At 53.0% G+C, this 17,672-nt stretch overlaps 6 protein-coding genes across 6 annotated transcripts; 3 read left to right on the top strand and 3 right to left on the bottom strand.

Annotated features, from left to right (window-relative positions):
* Positions 1 to 569: 569 nt before the first annotated feature.
* Positions 570 to 1,507, bottom strand: AYL99_02693 (small COPII coat GTPase sar1; the record flags this gene model as incomplete). The annotated part of the gene is made up of 5 exons (XM_018834209.1): positions 570 to 910; positions 976 to 1,041; positions 1,105 to 1,144; positions 1,319 to 1,422; positions 1,489 to 1,507. The coding sequence occupies 5 exons, from the start codon at positions 1,505 to 1,507 to the stop codon at positions 570 to 572; spliced, it is 570 nt and encodes a 189-aa protein (XP_018696833.1).
* Positions 1,508 to 2,204: 697 nt separating this feature from the next.
* Positions 2,205 to 4,427, bottom strand: AYL99_02694 (hypothetical protein; the record flags this gene model as incomplete). Its single annotated transcript, XM_018834210.1, has 1 exon — positions 2,205 to 4,427. One exon carries the CDS (start codon positions 4,425 to 4,427, stop codon positions 2,205 to 2,207), a length of 2,223 nt encoding a protein of 740 aa, XP_018696834.1.
* A 5,539-nt stretch (positions 4,428 to 9,966) lies between these two features.
* On the top strand, positions 9,967 to 10,767 carry AYL99_02695 (hypothetical protein; the record flags this gene model as incomplete). Its single annotated transcript, XM_018834211.1, has 1 exon — positions 9,967 to 10,767. One exon carries the CDS (start codon positions 9,967 to 9,969, stop codon positions 10,765 to 10,767), a length of 801 nt encoding a protein of 266 aa, XP_018696835.1.
* A 2,362-nt stretch (positions 10,768 to 13,129) lies between these two features.
* Positions 13,130 to 14,362, top strand: AYL99_02696 (hypothetical protein; the record flags this gene model as incomplete). The annotated part of the gene is made up of 4 exons (XM_018834212.1): positions 13,130 to 13,420; positions 13,553 to 13,666; positions 13,750 to 14,074; positions 14,187 to 14,362. 4 exons carry the CDS (start codon positions 13,130 to 13,132, stop codon positions 14,360 to 14,362), a joined length of 906 nt encoding a protein of 301 aa, XP_018696836.1.
* Positions 14,363 to 15,281: 919 nt separating this feature from the next.
* On the top strand, positions 15,282 to 16,376 carry AYL99_02697 (hypothetical protein; the record flags this gene model as incomplete). The annotated part of the gene is made up of 1 exon (XM_018834213.1): positions 15,282 to 16,376. One exon carries the CDS (start codon positions 15,282 to 15,284, stop codon positions 16,374 to 16,376), a length of 1,095 nt encoding a protein of 364 aa, XP_018696837.1.
* A 436-nt stretch (positions 16,377 to 16,812) lies between these two features.
* AYL99_02698 (hypothetical protein) lies at positions 16,813 to 17,416 on the bottom strand (the record flags this gene model as incomplete). The annotated part of the gene is made up of 2 exons (XM_018834214.1): positions 16,813 to 17,211; positions 17,327 to 17,416. The coding sequence occupies 2 exons, from the start codon at positions 17,414 to 17,416 to the stop codon at positions 16,813 to 16,815; spliced, it is 489 nt and encodes a 162-aa protein (XP_018696838.1).
* Positions 17,417 to 17,672: the final 256 nt, after the last annotated feature.

Raw genomic sequence — 17,672 nt, forward strand, 5'->3', positions numbered from 1 at the left:
CAAACGATTTCCTCCCTTCTTGGATACCCGTCAGCAGAGCCAACGCGCGGAAATGGGGGGTATAGTACTCCTCCGTTCATTGGTCTTCATCTTCTCGCGACGAATGCCATTGTTGTGCTCGGACAGTGCTGGTGCCGTGCTAGCGCAGAGTCGGTGTACTGCACCCATGCGGTGCTCTAGAATAGCCGGTCGAAATGGGGAAACACAATGAAGATGAAATCCAAGATGTATATTGTTCTCGCGGCATATTGGCTGTCGAGACGAAAAGGGTCGTGGTTCTTGATGAGGACGGAGAACGTCGTGGCGACTTGTTAGGATATGTCTGTTGCGCGGTTCGTACCAGGAAGAGATCGTTTCGATGTTGATGTAGCAAGGAGAGACTGATGGATGGACGGAGGAAGATGATGAACTGATGAATTGATTGATTGATTGATTGATTGCCTGACCAAGGGTGGCATAGGACTATGGGGAATGTGGCTCGACAGATGAATGTATGTTGTCGCCGGAGGCTGTCGGGATGGTCCCCCTTCTGTCATTCTGACATTATGCATGATCCGTTCCGCAATCTTTTAAACGTATTGCGCCAGCCATCTGATACCCTCTCCATAGCCCTGCCTCATGACAACACTGCACATGAACACCTCAATCGGCCTGATTCCTTCGAGCGGCACCTTGCCCTTTCCCGTAGTTTGGTACAGACCCAGCTGGTGTCTCAATTCATCCTCGGACACGGCATCCGGGTGGTCGATTTTGTTGCCCAGAATCAGGAATGGTGTCTTCGCGAGATCTTCCATGGCAAGGAGGGCGTCGAGTTCTGCTTTGGCTTCAGGCAGACGTTCGTGGTCCTTTGCGTCGACGAGGAAGACGATGCCCGATACTTCGGGGAAGTAGTCACGCCACAGACGACGCGCTGTTCACAATTCAGTCTCTGTACCGATGTGCGCAAAAAGAGCTGGGAGATGGCATCTAACGTACCTTGTTGATGACCTCCTAGATCAAAGGTCGTGAATCTGTTGTTGCCAATTGCGAGTTCTTCAGAAGCTGTGCAATAAGTTGTCAGTATAAGACACTAGAACAAGGCCCAAACTTCAGGCAAGTCCTTACTGGGATGTAATGTTGGCTGGAGGATTGCGACCCGGTCATTCTGTGAAATACACATATCGTCAGCACTTGAAGCTACCAAACCAAATATTGTCCGCAACTATAGCTCTCCAGGAATCAAGGGCATGGTCCATGTTATATTGCCGTGCTCCGATCTCTTCCTGTCAAATTCCGCACCACGGAAATCCAAGACGTTGTGGCTTCGGTGTCCTCTCACCTTCAACATGTGTAATAACGTCGTCTTTCCCGCATTGTCGAGACCGAGGAAGAGGAGTTTGGCATGCTTGTTGAGGAGGCCCAATGAGGCGAGGATGTCATAGACTAGAAGGATAAAGCAATCAGGTCAGTCTGTCCTCTGCACAAGCACAGGAACTGCGTGGCACATACACCAGTTAATGATCCACATTTTTGGAGTTGTGAGAGAGCTGGTGGCTTTCTTTGAGGAAATGTAGTCACAAAACGGACGAGGACGGCCAAAAGCGAGAACAAGAATGATGGGGGCACTCGGCCAGATCTCACGGCAGTAGGAAGCGATGGGGTGCCACCGTATGAAAAGTTCCTAAAAGAGAAAGAATCCCAGATGGTCGGAGTTGGTAGCCGTTGAGGTATTTCACGTGATAGCATTCACGTGATCTTATCTCTCGGGACGATACTTGTACGAGGTAAAAGACTGGAGCACTTATGTACCGCCTCGGGCCACGATGAACAGAAAAGAGAAGGGACAACTAGAAGATACGTCTTTGTACTTTGTGCATATCACGCTCTATCATCGAGTCTGCCACTCGAGAGAGCTATTCTGATATTCTGGGGACCATGCTGATGGTCATGTCACGTATTTACAACGCAAGATTCGCCTCCCGCGATGTACGCCAGTGCTATGCATAAAGGCCCTCTGGATCCCAAAACCATGCTGTTTGTAGAAAATGGTATGCAGGCAGTGCGATGATCCATGTCGCTCCCACCCAATACCCGTCGTAAAGGTCGTCATACTCGAGCGCAAACAGGCATCGATATATGTTCAAAAAGACTCCAGTGAGTCTGAGTAGAAATGGTCGACAAATAAACAGTATATGTGTAGTAAAGGTTGGGTTTGGTGAAAGGAATCAAAGTGAAAGCACCAGCTGAGTTTGTTGTCCGATGCCGTAGCCTTTTGTTCGTTCTGCACATTCGAGGCCAAGCTCCTTCATTCTTTCCGCTCCACGACCCGGGATCGGTTTGCGTTCAGCCTGCTCCTTGGCTGCTTTACGACAATGCTGACGCCAATATTTTTCTTTACGCTTCTGGCGTTTCTTTTCGAGCCCAGCGACAATGTCGACTGGCCCACGAACGTGCATGTCCGGACGCGGGGGCTCCTCGATAGCTGGTGTGACGGCTCCAGACGCGATATTGGAGATCGAAGGACTACCAATATGGAAATTTTTGAAGAAGGGATTAGGAGTGTCTGGAAGCGATGCGGTCCGCTCCATTGTCGGACGTTGAGCAAGTCCTCTTGGATTGATCCTTGTCGGGATGGCAGAGTATGTCGGAGAGCCACGGGGAGAACGTAACTTGGCTGACGGAAACGGCGACCTGAGTCTTGTGGGAGAATGCCCAAACAGTTTTCGAGGCGGCGGTGACCGTGCGACCGCATGCCTCGGAGGTGGCGAGCGGTGAGTGGTGCGGCCGACTCTTCCGCCAAACGCAGCACGAGGAGGAGAGGGTGAATGGGCGATGGGCATTGTGAACGATGGTTTACGACGTCCTTGATGCTCCTCGTCAAAATCAGCAAACCCATCCTTAAGCCATCGCGGACCGTCCGAGCTATGCTGCGAGTCAGCGAGCTCTTCTTCGTCGCTGTTTTCCTCGTTGTCTTCCGGGTCGGTCGTTGGGAAGCTTGGATCAATGTCCTGTGGGATAGGAATATGCTTCTCCCGCTTTTTCTGCTCGCGGCAGGAGATATATGCGGCCTCCAAAGGACGATCTTCGTCAAGCGTTCCACAAACGAAGTCTGTGCTATCCGGCAACTCCGGTGTGCCAGGTCTCATTTTCGACACCTTGACGCCAATGTTGCGACGTCTTCCAGCCTGCTTCATCATTGAATGGAGCGGTGGCGTACTCGATCGGGTCAAGGACTCGACAGAACTGGCCTCGGACTGTCGACGTGCGCTGAAATGACTTATGTTGATATGTTCGCTGCCGGTGGGCACGACGGTGTTCGAGGGCGCCCAAAATCTATATTCCGAGCCGCCGTCGCTTTCCTCATCAGAGCTGGCGAAACCGCCCTCGTCGTCCGATTCGTTACCGTCATCGGAGCCGTCATCGGACGGGGCGAAGTCGTCTTCGTTGTCGTTGTACTCATCCTCAGATGCGTTTCCGAGCTCTTCCTGTTCTCGTTCTTCTTCTTCCGCCTCCTCTTCTGCTTCACGGCCGATTTGCCTGATGCGGTTTTCCTTCTTCATGCAGTCATCAAAGGTGATCCTCTCCTTGTGAACATCTGGCTTGTCGACCCATGCGTCAGTCTCATCCTGAGATGCGGCAAATTCATGAAAGGTCGCCTTTGGAGAGGGTGGATTCGGTCTCGTTTTCTCAGGACTAGCCATCCTAGCTGTACCGGCGGAGTGGCCCGAGACGTCGACAGACTCTGAAGTGGACTTGCGTGGGAAAGGGGCAGGTGATGGGCGACGTGTGATCTTGGATTCGGCCCGTAGCTTGGCGGGAGAGCCTTTGGTCTCGATTGCGCTGGTACGTGAGGGACAAGCAAAGGTGAGGGCGCACTTCCGCTTCGGAGCCTCGGGTTGTTCGACTGCTGGCTTTTGCTTGCGGAGCGTCACATTGTCGTTGCTCTTTTCAGAATCTGTGCCTCCGCATGCGAACATGATGCAGCGCTTACGGCCCAACGTCTTCTCAACCGCTGCTTCCCTCTCATCCTTCGTAATCGGTGCGGCAATGACCACCTGAGGGCCATTTTTCTTGAGATCAAGAAGGGGAGCGAAGCGTCCCGAAGGAGGTGGCGGACTAGGTGTTACTGACCGTGACTGGCTGGTGTCCCCGTCACTCGTCAACTCCGCAGTCGAAGGCATGCTCGCTGTACTATGAGAAGACGTCGTCGACAGTCCACGGTCGGCCAGCCTATGAGTGTCATCTCCGTGTTTGGATTCTGCCATAATTGCCCGAGTTAAGAGAGACTCGCGGCGAGGGTTTGGAGGAGCGTTAGAGCGATGGTAGAGAGCCTCTCGCGTGGCGGTGGCGGTCAGTGGAGATATTTGGTCGTCCGGTGGTTCGTCAGCGTCCGCGCTGAGTTCGTCGTCACCGAGAGGAACTGTGGGAGCGTTTGATAGGTTAAACATCTTGAGTAAACTCTGCATGGCTGAATTTCTTCGGGTGGTGTCCATCTGATGTTTCTGGTGATGTGCCATCTGAACTGCAGCCAGGAGAGACAGAGCAGGTGATGCAGATGAAGGAGATTGCAGTAACTATTTCCCACGGCCCGACACAGATGGCGGTCAAGTTCAGGCGAGAACGCTACCAACACCAGTAGCTGGCTGGCACTGCTTTGTTGGCAAGAGAAATGATATTAGGTTGGCCCACAGGGACCGCCGCTGTTATAAATTGGACTTGGACATTTTGTGTGTTTTATAACGATTCAATTCCTCTGAACACCAGCAGAGTGGGATAGCGTAAACAGAAGAGTGCTCGAGTGGTAGGTGGTCGGTTGGGGCTGCGGCGCGGTCGGTGGCGTTCTGCGGTGACCGCTGCGTCTGTGAACTGAACAAGGACAGAACTTGGATAAATGGAGATCTGAAAGGCGTGAGTGAGATGAGGGTATATGAATTCCAAATGAGAGTAGATTGCTTACGAGAAGAGGTCAAGAGACCGAAGATGCTGGATGAGAAGAGCAGTAGGAAGAAGACGGATGCAGGATGGCAAGGGTGGAAAGTGGTAGTGGACAGTAGTAATCGCAGGTGGTGTGCTTGTTGTAGGGAGCAGCCGGGATACGGAAGTGGAGGGGGAGGAAAATTTGGAGAGGAGGACCGAGAGAGGGCGACGGTGAAGAGGAAATGGGTGAAAGATGAGGGAAAATATGCGGGCAGGCGGAAAAGCAGCCACCGAGAGAGGGCGAGAGGGCGAGGGAGGAGGGATGGAGGGACCAGCACCAATTACGGCACCAATGGTACCCGGATGGGATGGGAAGGGTTTGATGGCGAGGAAGAGAAATTTGGAGAAGAGAAGGAAAAAGGATTTGTGAGCAGCGGCAGAGAGAGAATTAGACAGTAACAAATAACAAAAGACCAGCCAGCAGCCAGAAGATGCCAGGCCGGACGAGACCCAGAAGGGACCAAAGAAGAGGGGAGCCACTGGGGGGTATCCTGGCCAGTCAACAGTCAACGGATTTCAGCTGTTAGGCGTGTTGTTTGGACGGAATTCAGTTGAGCTGTTCATTGTTGGCTTTGCCCATTGCCCTAGGTAGCCAGGTCACCCCGCTGGGTACTCATGCCTAGGGCACCTAAGCAGGTAAGGAGGCCTCTCCCCGGGTTGCAATTTTAACTTGTTCCTCCTTACTGGTACTTCTTGTCTGCGTACCTACGAGTACTAGGTAGACCGCTGCGGACATGTGGCTCCCCCCCAAAACTGAAAAGGGCCTTTCACTAGCCAATTGCTCCCAGGCCGCTGGGTGAAAAAAAAAGCCAACAAAATCCCACTCACACTCAAAGCATGCTAATGCTCAAACGGCAACTCGTCGAAATCTCGGACCTACACAAGGACTCTCTATGTTGATCAATCCTCCCAGCGGCAAAGGCGCCCCAAGCTAGCCCTGCGTTCTCAGCATCCTGCACTCGAAACGCCCACTTGACCTCACTTTCAGACGGGTTTCTATTTGCCTTTTCGCCTTCCGAATTATCCACTTGGCGGTCTCTACTGCGTTGTGCGCTGGTGAAATTGCGCCCCTCCACAAATGGGTATCGATCGGTGACAATGCAATACTAATGCAAAGAGCAAGAGAAGGGAACTGCAGAGTACTTAATCAAAATCTGTGCCATCATTACCTGAGATCGATGAATTACTGCTGGTACACCGCCTGGTTCCTACGGAGACGCCTTTGTTTCTACGGGCTCCAAAGACCGTGTGCTAATTTTATATGCTTTGTGTACCTCACTGCCGATGTTGATCCCACTACATGGACAGCCGGTGTGCTGGGATATAGTGCGACTCGCGAGTCATGAGGCAGAAACAAAGGCCCTGGTGTCACATCGATCGGCATGTCCATCGTTTGCCACGGTCAGATCGTCTTTACAGTGACATTCAACACACAGACAATTGGCAATATTGCCAAGGAGGGCCATTTGGGGGTGTGCCTGTGCGATGGGGAAACTCCCGTCACCACCGTGGACCCTTACGGTTCATGACCTGTTCCTACCTTGGTCTTGCAGGCATTGTAACCGGGGGTGTTCGCTGTCTTGACGCATTATGACAACATTTCTCTCCGACCCTGGCGCGTCATCTGAACCCTGATCTAACGGGAACGCGCTGTCATTTCCAAGTCATTATTTGTTTGGTACTGTGATCAAACCTTTTCGCCCACCATGAACTGCCGCGGGTCAAACGGCGCCAGGGCTCCCGAAATCAGGTTCTGGCACCTCCTACATCATCGAAAACCTACCATAGAACTGCTTCAACGTTGTTTTCATTCCCACCGAACCGCTTGGCTTGTGAATGGACCCAATGGCAAACCAGACGGCGTGCGCCGTACGTCGGGTCTGGCTTAGCCAGTTTTGATCTGATGCACGGGAAGTATTTCGAATTAGGCATTACTTAGTATACAAGTTGTGTGCAGTTTCGGTAATTATCTTGAATACGAGATTGGTGACTTCGAACTTGCGTCCCTGATATTGCGTTTTAACGCGCGTCATCTTTTGCCCTTCCCTGCATCTGCATTTCGTTCTATTATTCTCCCCTTTCACGCAGGCTGAACGCCGCCCTCTTCCGTCAGCTGACATGACGTCAACCTCCAAGCCCCCAGAGACTCGCACACAGATTCTGGTGTTTGTCCTGACCAAGTAGGCTGCTGGGAAATCCCACAGGATGCTGAATCAAGACACTGAGGCTGCCCTGGCGTGCTCACAGGGGGATCTCGTTCTCTCGTGCGGGCCGCACGGCTCGAGGACGTCTTACCCGTCACAGACACGAATACAGGCCACCCAGCGCCACAGCATCTTCCTCCAATCTCCTCCTCCCGCCGCGAGATCTTCAAACAAACATGACATGATACTCTGACAGTGCAGTGCTGCATCTGGTATATTGCTGATGCTTTCCCCCACTGCTCACCAGGGGAAGCTGCATAGGTGCGATGGAGTTGTTCGGACTGTAGAGCCAGTCAAATGCAGGCGGCACCGCGTGCTACGCTAAGCAGCTTGCGCCAGGGGATTATTTGCAGAGATATTTTCACCTGATGCACACCTCCACAGCGGCCCGCGTTCGTTTGAAACAAGGGATCCCTTTTGCGATGTCCGACCGTGAACTGGCGGTCTGTTTCTACTTTGCTCCTCACAAGAATGATTCTAGAATCTCATGCCCCGGTGACACCGAGGACAAGTCAGCGACCGAAGCACAGGGCAACCTTGGCCACCTGGCTGACCACAGGTATTCTGACAGTTGGCGATGCATGCACCCTCAGCAAGGAGGTACTGGAAGCAGTTCCAACGAACTCGCAGCTGGGGTCCCCTCAAAAGAGCTCTACAAAGCTACCCTGCAGCCATGCAAGGAGTCTATTCATCGGCAGTGTGGGGAAAGCATAGTAGCTGCATGGCCAAGCGAACATCCCTCCACACTATGAAATCGGTAAACGAGGTCGACAGAGCCTGGTAAATAACACGAATGCAGACGCAAGAGAAGCCGTGGGCCATCACAACATTCACAGTACCAAATACAAATTGTCAGTGGCCTGGGCGGGTTCTGGATCTCAACAGCAGAAACGTGAATGGTGGAGATGGCAGCGCACGGACCATAGGGCATGAAGTGGATCAGACCCACAGCCCCGCATCTGAGCGGACTTTTTACTATGAGGTATTTTCGAGAAGCCAATAGGAGCAAAGGCTTAATCGGGTCTAAATGGGGACTAAAAGAAGGCTAATGCAACAACTGCTTTAGAGAGAGACGCAGAGCAGCAACCTGTGACCAACACGTCCGCCACTCATCGACCCGAGGTTGCTTTTCCAACCCCTCTACAGACATTCCAATGCTTTGTGCGAAAAAGAAAACAAACAGCGAATCACATTTTTGTTCCTTGCGACCTACAGCTTGGCGGCTGCTCGCCGGCTGGTTGTCTTTCGAGTCGCCCTGGGTTGATCAATGTGCTATTGGCCCAACTGTGCGCCAGACGGAGGAAGTTGTTGGCTGCTCTTCGACAGGACGAGTGGTTGGCGCTTAATCCCTCCCAATAGAACGCGAGCACCGGTTTTGGTAGGTTGTGTTCCAGATTGAGCAGCGTCTGCCACAACTTCATGCTCCAGCAAGACCGTAAAGTGGCTGCAAAAGGTCAAAGCCTGCATCGGACCGATCGTAATCCTCCTCTATTTTCTGGAACCTTGATCGAATATCACGCTGCATCCTGGCGAGTGTCTTGTGCACCTCGCGACCCTACCGAACAAAGGAGCGCCAATCATCCTTTGCACCCTGACCCTCACTTGCAGTCTCTCACCGGAAAGATCAAGTAAGAAGTTCGTATGGCAATGCTCACGAGATCGCGGTACGCCGCATGCAGTCTCGGGTGTTTGCGAAACACACGGTTCAATGCTAAGAAGCAGATGAACCGAGCAAACCTACGTGATAGTTCTTTCAAGTGTGGTTCACTGTGCTGCAAGGGGGTCACATCACATGAGGGTTCTGCTATCTCACCGCACTTTCTCCTGGATGTCGAGCTTTTGGAGAGTCCCATGCTCCAAGTCCACGTCCGTGCACGTCCCAAGACTTTCGGCCCCGGGTGAAAGTGCTCCGACGCCGCATTAGGGGGTCATCCCCAGTCTCTTGGAATTTTCATAGATTCCGAGGTTGGATCCGAAAAGATCAGCTGTCGATGAAACGTGAAGAAGCATCAAGTCGGTGCACGCCCAGCAGGGAGCTTGGTGGCGATGATCTTGAAGCTAGATCCCAAACAGCGCACTCAATCTGATAAGATAACTTTGTCTCTAGGACATCAAAAGGAATCCTTGGCGCTCGAAGCATGTCCCTTTCACCTTTTGTCCAGGTCTTTACAACCATATACTGTGACGCTCGTAGTGGTGCCGCTCAAATCCAAAGCGGCGTTCCATATTGAGGATCCAAGCATTGAAAGCCTCCGTGGAGCTTCGGGAAGTACCTGAGAGAAGCCCTTGTGTACGATCGTTCCGGTGGTCCCTCCCGTCCCTATCCGATCAGCCTTGCCTCGCCGCGGACTGTGAAGGTCGTTTGTCCCATCCCTTAAATATCGCCTTTGCTGCATTGAGAACGCATATTGGGTACTTCTTCCCATAAAAGGGACTTACCAAGCATTGAGATTGCGCAGATCCGAGACCAAGACGTCTATAAATCCATAGTGCGGGCTTGGCACGGGCTTTGATCGACGGCCGCGTAGACAAGGCTGTCTTGGAGCCTTGGCCCTTGAGGACCTCGAACTCCTAATCCTGACCCATCGTCCAGCGTAGACATACAACAGCGAAATCCTTCCAATTTCTTAACACATCACACCGCCTGTTAGAATCTTCGTGAGATATCGGAAGATTCCGTCAACCTCACAGAAAGGCAGCTTCATACAACTCCCCTCCAGAGTCCAAACATACCCGAAGAGGGATCTTCCCGGTATTGAAGCATCTGTAAGAGACCAGACGCTGTCGTCTACGTCACATATCAACTATGTCTTCCCTGGGACCATTCATACAGCCACCCGAATCAGAAGACGATGACCCGATCATCCACGCCTCCCTGCAACGGTACATCCACGCCCTATCAGATTCACACAGCAACTACGCACGCTTCTTCTCCACCCTGCTGATCCCGCAGCAGTCCCACGAGCAATTCTTCGTTGATTTGAAGCAATTCCGTGAACAGGCCGCCATCATCTATCTCCTCGCGCCGGGCACTTCTGAGAACTACCGCATGGTGTCACGCAACTTTGTCGGGTCGCGGTTCGCACACCCGTGGTGCCGGGTGCAGAGTGATTTCGGCAAGGGATGGCGCTCGGCCAGCTGGGCCGGAACTTCAGGGGCCAAGATCGACGAGCGGGTGAGGAAGGAAGAGGAGCGGCTTCATAAGCTGCTCGTCCCGATTTGGATCGCCATGAGGCGGAGAATGTTTCCCGGGGAGGACGTGGTCAAGGAATGGATCGAGAAGGAGGATGAGCGTGAAAGAGCTGCCGCAGAGGAGATGAAGAAGAAGAAGAAGAAAATCAAGGCAGACGAAGCGGAATCCTCCATGTCGGCACCGCCTGAAGGGGTGGATCGTGCTCTCCCATCAGGGTCTCCGCCTGCACACTCGGAACTCAGCTTCGCCACCAAATCGACGAAGCCTGCCTCGACGCATTCGGACACCACAACTACAGCTCCCAACGGAGCAGCGGCCGCCTCCAAGCTGTTCTTGGGCGTGGCCGTTACGGGATTCATCATGAGCGACAAACGCATCCAGAAATACGTCGGGAAGAAGCTGAGGAAGAAATGACACTCCTCCCCCGTCAGTCGAGGCATGAGCTATGATTCCGAGAAGGAGGGTCAACTATCCACCCGTTCACAACGCGTTGTGCAGGATCCTCAGGAACCTGGTGCGGCCTCTGCAAAGTCCTCTGTCCCTCTGCCCGGAAGAAGGCGGTGAAAACGTGACATCGACAATGGTCGAGCCCTCCACCTGTTCCCATGTATAAGTGAGCTGATATCACTGCTCTTGCTGGACCCGCGAATGGACCTCACGCATCTATGTGCCGTGCTGTGTCGGCTGTGTTGCAAGGTTGGAGCATGTGGAGGCAGCAAAGGGTGCACGAAGTCCGTCTGCTCTAAAACCTCTTGCCAATTTCAATCCGGGCGCACACCATTTATCTCTCAGACTTCTTCCGGCATGCCATATGCGATGGTGACCTGGCCCACGCCGGACGCCATTGCAGACCATATTACCATACGGCGTGCCACGTTTACAAGGTCTTGCCGCCTCTCATCAAGCGCTCTTCCTCCACCCCTGCCCTAATGGGTGACGGTTGGTTTTGTGGCCTACAGAGAAGACAGAGCCGCCAGTTGTGTCGATCTGGAGAATACTACGCCCATATAAAGCGTCCCAACAATCTGCTGTTTGGGGGGCTGGGGAAGAAGATTCATGAAGAGGCGTTCTAAGCTTAGTCTGGTGTTCTCAAAAGCCACAGCCGTTCCTGCTACTATAGCAGAGTAATACATTAATTCCCAGGATCTTGCTACCTTCTTGTCAGCGGTCGCGGGTTCCTCTTCCCAAGCGTCTCTTGGAACTCAGTCAACTATGCCTACCCATGTCACCGATTTGAGCGCTCATGCTCATTCGCATCCGCGTCCTGAATACTCAACTGCCCTTAAACAAACAATCTCGCCCTCTTGATCGGTCGAAGACTTTGACTCCTTCCAGGCTCTCAGGCAGAGACCATAATCTTGCGGCCGAGTCGATACGTGCGGAATGGTCGACATTGAGTATGAGCATTCAGGCTTAGGAAACTTAATAAAGCCTCTCTTTGTTCTCGAGGATGGCAGTTATTATGCTGTGACCTATCATCCCCGGCCCATGTCAGTGTCTTCCTTTAAAGCCAGTCCAGGCACTTTTCGCAGAAACATGGGGCGAGAACTGCGTATCCATAGATCCACCACTAGGATGAACTCTGGGTTATCGTGATGAACCGGCAATAAAAGATGACCAGGACTCCTGCTACAGACAGCGAGCAGCACTCGACAGAGCCTTTCTTGACCTTGGACGCCCGTTCAGAGAGCTGTGGCCTTTTCCGCCTTTTTCAGGTCTTCCGTCGTCGCTCAATGTGGATCTCACAGGTCAGAGGCAGGCTCTTTCAAGGATGGATGATGAGCTTTGGGGCTTCTTTGAGTCGCTAGCCGGCTGTTCGACGCGTAGAGGTGCATTAGCTAAACTGTTTCCTTCTGGTTTTTTTGGGCTGGACTTTCAGCCAAGGTTCCCAATTAAGCGCTTCTCTTTGTCCTGAGACACATGTACATGCAACTAACGGCTCGCCTTGAGCCCCTCGCAGTGATGCTTTGGGACGGCAGCGGCCACGACGGTGCATGATGGTGTCGTCTCGAGGGTTAGGATTGACAGCAGTGCCATCGCTGGCAAGGCTGTCCCCGGACACGAATGGCTCGGAGTCTGCAATCATAACGGATCCGCCACCGACCCAACTGAATTCGCCTGGCTGGGATTGCTTCACGTTGCTGACATGTTGGTAGAGCTTGAACGCTGAATAGTCATGGAAATCCTTGCTTCAGCCCAAAGTTGTTATTCCGAGCCCTGCTACGGGCGTGGGACAGACCATCCTGCAAGCCTGTTGTGCTTCAGGCTTTCCCACTTCTATAATCACCATTGCTTTTTTGCCTGGTCCTTGAGCCTCGTCGTCTCATGTAGGATTTAGGGTGAGCTTGTTCCACCCATGGCGATGCGGGACAATGCGGGACGCAGGGCGGCACACCGAGCAGCCGTGAAAAGTGTGGGCTGATTTTTTGACCTCCTGGCCGAGGTATCAGAAGCATGACTTCAAAGTGCGTACCCGGGACCACACCTCCTTCTGGAAACACTCAGTTCGAGTCTGGTGGCCGGATCTGGCTGTCTGAGGCGGTAGTGCGGCGAGTTGCAGACGAGGCTGAGAAAATACGGGGCACATAAGCGGCCGGTCAGGGCGGAATGCCGCTTCATGGTCCCAACGCCTCGATGTGGGATGCAGGTGCTCACAAGGCCACGAATTTCATGCCCCAGCCCCCGGTGCCAATGATACTACTTGTACGGGGGCGTGATAGGGACAATCGAAAGCACTCCTCCTCTCTTAGAGCTTGCAGAATTGGTAGCGATCACGATGCTGCCGTTTTCGAGACTGCTCTGCTTCGAATCAGAGGATGAGGGAAAAGCAAAGTATTTTGCAGATTTGGGCGTCGAGGCCACTGTGCTCCCAGAACCAGGAACTCCCATCCAGGCTTACTCTTCGTTCAACGACCTCATTGCAGGCAAAGACAAAGTCACTGCAACAGTGGGCAAGGTATACACAGGTTTCCTTCTCTGGGATTTTATGGATCTGAAACAGCTTCCGTCCTGCACCATGCTAACACAGCTGGACGGCGGTATCTTAGCTTCTTCCACCACTTCCACGGTACGACCAGCCTATATATTCAGTGGGTTTGAATTACCGAAGCCATGCGAAGGAAGCAAAGGTATAGATAGATGGACCCCGGCTATGGAGACTCGGGACTGCAGTGTTGGCTGACTCGGTTGCCGTTTGCAGCTCAACATTCCTGCCAATCCACCGTTATGGACAAAGCCTGCTGCAGCGCTCGCCGCTCCCGAAGAGGACATCCACATGAGCAGATACTGTGCTTCCAATTTCCCCGATTGGGAGGTAAGCAAGCTGCCCATTTCCCGTCATGAAGGGAGGTAAATTGTCGAAGGGCAAGGGCATAGTTGACATTTGATCCTGGCCAGGGAGAACTGGTTTTCGTCACGTCCAAAGTATGCCGCGACGTGTCTCCGAAAGACGCAGAATCTTATATTCTCGGCTACACGATCGGAAACGATCTGTCGTGCCGGGTGTTCCAGCTGCCCGCGCAGAATGGAGGACAGTTTTTCTACGCAAAGGCATTTGACAAGTTCGCGCCTATCGGGCCTGTCCTCGTCAGCGCTGAAGTCATCCAGCAGAGTGAGGAGGTCAAGATTGTCACCAAGGTCAATGGAGAGGTCATGCAAGATGCCGACGTCAAAAAGGACATGGTGTTCTCGCCTGCACAGATTTTGAGCTTCATGAGCCAGAGTGAGTGATTCCTCGGGCGGCAGGGGGGATATAGGAAACCCGTCCTTTCCCAAAAACACTTTACTTCCGACCCGAATCTAGCTGCAGCAAACTAATTACCCTCAAAATGCAGGCACAACCATTCCAGCATACACGGCCGTCATGACGGGCACTCCTGCGGGAGTTGGTGCGTTCAAATCTCCGAGACGGTTCTTGAGCCACGAGGACGTTGTAGACATCCAAATCACTGGCATCGGAGTGCTGAGGAACAGAATTCTCTTCCCAGAGGGAAAACAAGCCGTATTGTGAGTCAGTCAATGTGAGATAACCACGAAACTCCGCCCCACGAACCTGCAAATGGTTACCCAGACGTCTCTGCTGACATCCTCGTCCTCTGCTCGGTGTCTTCAGGTTGACATTCCTCCGAGTTCTGGTCTCGATGGTCTACCATTCATTTAGTAGATTCTTGTAAAGGTGCAAGCTCGGTGGAACCGGGACATTGGCTTTGTCGATGTTGATGGACTAGGATGATCCGAGCGGGGATTCGTTGACATTTCGCATCAAAGGAATGGAGATAGAGCAGATTATCGAATTAGCTGAATGTATGCCTTCATTGTAGCCAAGATGTGGTTGGTGTTGTGCAGACCGCTGAATTCTGACTCTTCGTGGGCTTCGCTGCAGTGTACATAGATGTGGGTTTACCGACATGCCCCGTATTCTCTCAGCCTTGCGAAGAGACATACTTCCAGGTGCTCTGCCGAGGGTTTTGGGCGACTTTTCGTTCACGCGATCGACCACTGTGTCGCGGGCGAATAACATTCCGACATCAACGGTGGGAATTGTGCCAATTCACCATAGTGCCTCTCCGGCGCCTTTTGGGACGGGTTGTTGTTTTAGGCGACCCCCAAGCAAAATGTTGTCCCATTGCGGGGCGGAGGCGGGACTGACACACAACCTCCCGTGCCTTTTCAGAATGCGGTATCTGTGCACTGCCTTTGTATCGAGGCTCAGAGCACGATATTGCCCTCTCGCCGATCGTCTAGCCATGCAGCCGAGCAATGTGACTGAACACGTCAGCTGGGAAGAGGAACCAGGTCCCTATTGGCAAGGGATGAAAAATAGATATTGAGGGAAGGAGTCGTGGAAGCGAGACAGAAACGCCCACCCACAAGCTCTACGCTTTCACCTCTTCTGTAAAGACACCATTGAAACCAGATCGAGGTAAAGCATGGTCAACGCTCTCGACGTGCTTTCTTACCTTCCTCGATTCCTCCGCGAGCGCGTCACCCCAAACATGCCGATCGTCGAAGTGAAGAACGACCCGTCCAAGGTCCAGCTGGTCCGCCTGGGCCACGTCTACTTTGAGCACCCGGACCTCAACAAGTTCGCAAAGTTCTCGAAGGACTTTGGTTTCGTCGAGGAGAAGAGGGATGGGAACAACACCATCTATTTCCGCGGCTATGGCCGCGACCCCTACGTCTATGTCGCAAGCAAGTCCAACTCGGGACGGGCCAAGTTCATGGGCCCGGCCTTTGTGGCCAGAGACAGGAAGGAATTCGAAAAGGCCGCCAAATTGCCCGGGGCCACGGTCAAGACTCTTGACGGAGCCCCCGGGGGCGGCCAACAGGTCACCATCGCGCGACCGAACGGCACCTTCATGCACGTCGTGTACGGCCAGCAGGAGCGCGAGGTCGACGCAAACCAGGGCATACCCACGGCGACGCATGACTCGCATGGCCCGTTCAATACCCCCTTTGAGAAGAAACGTCTCGGGCAGTTCCAACGGTACCACGAGGGACCCGCCCTCGTCCACAAGCTGGGCCACTTTGGGTACGTGTGCAAGGAGTTTGACGAGGAACTCGAGTTCTATACCACCAACTTCAACTTCGTGCACAGCGATATCCTGTGGCACCCACAGTTCTCCAACATCGACGTTCTGACCTTCATGCACCTGGACCTCGGACCAGAGTGGGTCGACCACCACATCATGTTCATGCAGCGTGCGGCCCCGGAGGTCGCCGAGACGTACATCCACCACAGCTCGTACGAGGTGGCCGACTTCGACACCCAGCTGCTCGGTCACCAGTGGCTAGCCAAGAACAAGTGGAAGAACGTCTGGGGTGTCGGACGGCACATCCTGGGCAGCCAGATCTTCGACTACTGGCAGGACCCCAGCGGATTCAAGATCGAGCACTATGCCGACGGGGATGTCGTGAATGGAGACTCTCCCACAAGGAGGGAAGTTGCTGGCCCCGTGTCCGTTTGGGGTCCAGAGTTTCCCAAGGATTTTGGCCAGGATGGGACGAAGTTGCCGCCTTCTTAAGGATGAATTGGTGGTTTCTGATCTTTATGCAATGCTGATTTTCCCGGGGCATTCTGGATAGAAACTGTGAAATAGGTCAAATGCACAGGTCGTAGACATTCACCAATCCAAAGGCATTCTAGCCCGGATCGTAATTCCGTCTCTCTCCACAGAAGCGTGCTCGGACAAACGAAGACGGACTTTCACAGAACCGGGCTGACTGACATCAGTTCGTGATCCTCCCGACCAGCGGGTTTCCAGAAGAGTAGACAGTCACGTTGGCACATCGTTTCCACGACCGGAGGAGCTGTGGGTCTGGCTGAGAAGCGACGGGTGGAAGAGCACGGAAGCGTTTTGGTCTACGAAGTCTTCGAGTCGCCACGACCTCAACTTTTGCCTTCGGAGAAGCAGGAGTTGGTGACGCATTGCGCGGGCTAGGGCCGTTAGACCTGGTAGATTACTTGCAGTCCTCGCATCCTTCTTGCACCCTTTGTTGGTCCCGGTTGACATTGGCGTCTGGCTTCGGCTCAGGGTTGTCGGCCTCTGCTTGGGTTGGCTGTGAGCTGCCCTTTTTCAGGCTCCGATCAATATGCCCAAGATCCCTGCCGGGTTCGATAATATTGCGAACCCGGTTCTTCAATTCTTTGGTTTCTGGAAATCCGCCTTCGGTCTTTCGGTCCCATATCACTGTATCGGTCGCTAGCGTTGGTGACGCCGCTGTTGCAACATTGCCATTCAAAGCACTATCAACAACAGGGGTTGTTGTGACTGTGACAGTGAATAACCCCCCAGTCGATGGAATCAAAGCAATCTCGCCAATGCTAGTGCCAAAAGTCTGGAGCAATTCTTGAGCGTACTACATGAAATGTGTCAGCATGCATAAAGCGATGGAGAGAGGGACGGTCGTGCAACAGAAAGGCTTCATCTCAGAGGCACATCAGGGTGGCAGCACCAAGCATTGAGAAACTCACATAGGCAGCCCTCAAGTTCCATTTACATTGCGTACAGAATGCGATTGCAATCCGCGGCACCTTGACCACGGAAGAAGCCTCGCCTACCATCCTTTGGTGATGATTCTGGGAAGCCCGGCAGACCTGCGGCGAGATCTTCGCCTGGTGTCTAAGGGGACGAAGTTTATGCAGATATATTTCAAATGTTGGGGGGAAAGGCTGCTTAGCAGCGATGACACTGAAGACAGTCTTTGTGGGAAGAGATCATTGCTGAGTGATAAATTGATGCACAAGAAAAAGCTCCTTGCTCACCCTCGACTCACCTTCTGCTTCCTGAAAAGTCATTAGCCGTTTTTGTAGCTAGCTT

This window comes from Fonsecaea erecta, assembly GCF_001651985.1.
Source record: "Fonsecaea erecta strain CBS 125763 chromosome Unknown Scaff2, whole genome shotgun sequence".
Classification (NCBI taxonomy): domain Eukaryota; kingdom Fungi; phylum Ascomycota; class Eurotiomycetes; order Chaetothyriales; family Herpotrichiellaceae; genus Fonsecaea; species Fonsecaea erecta.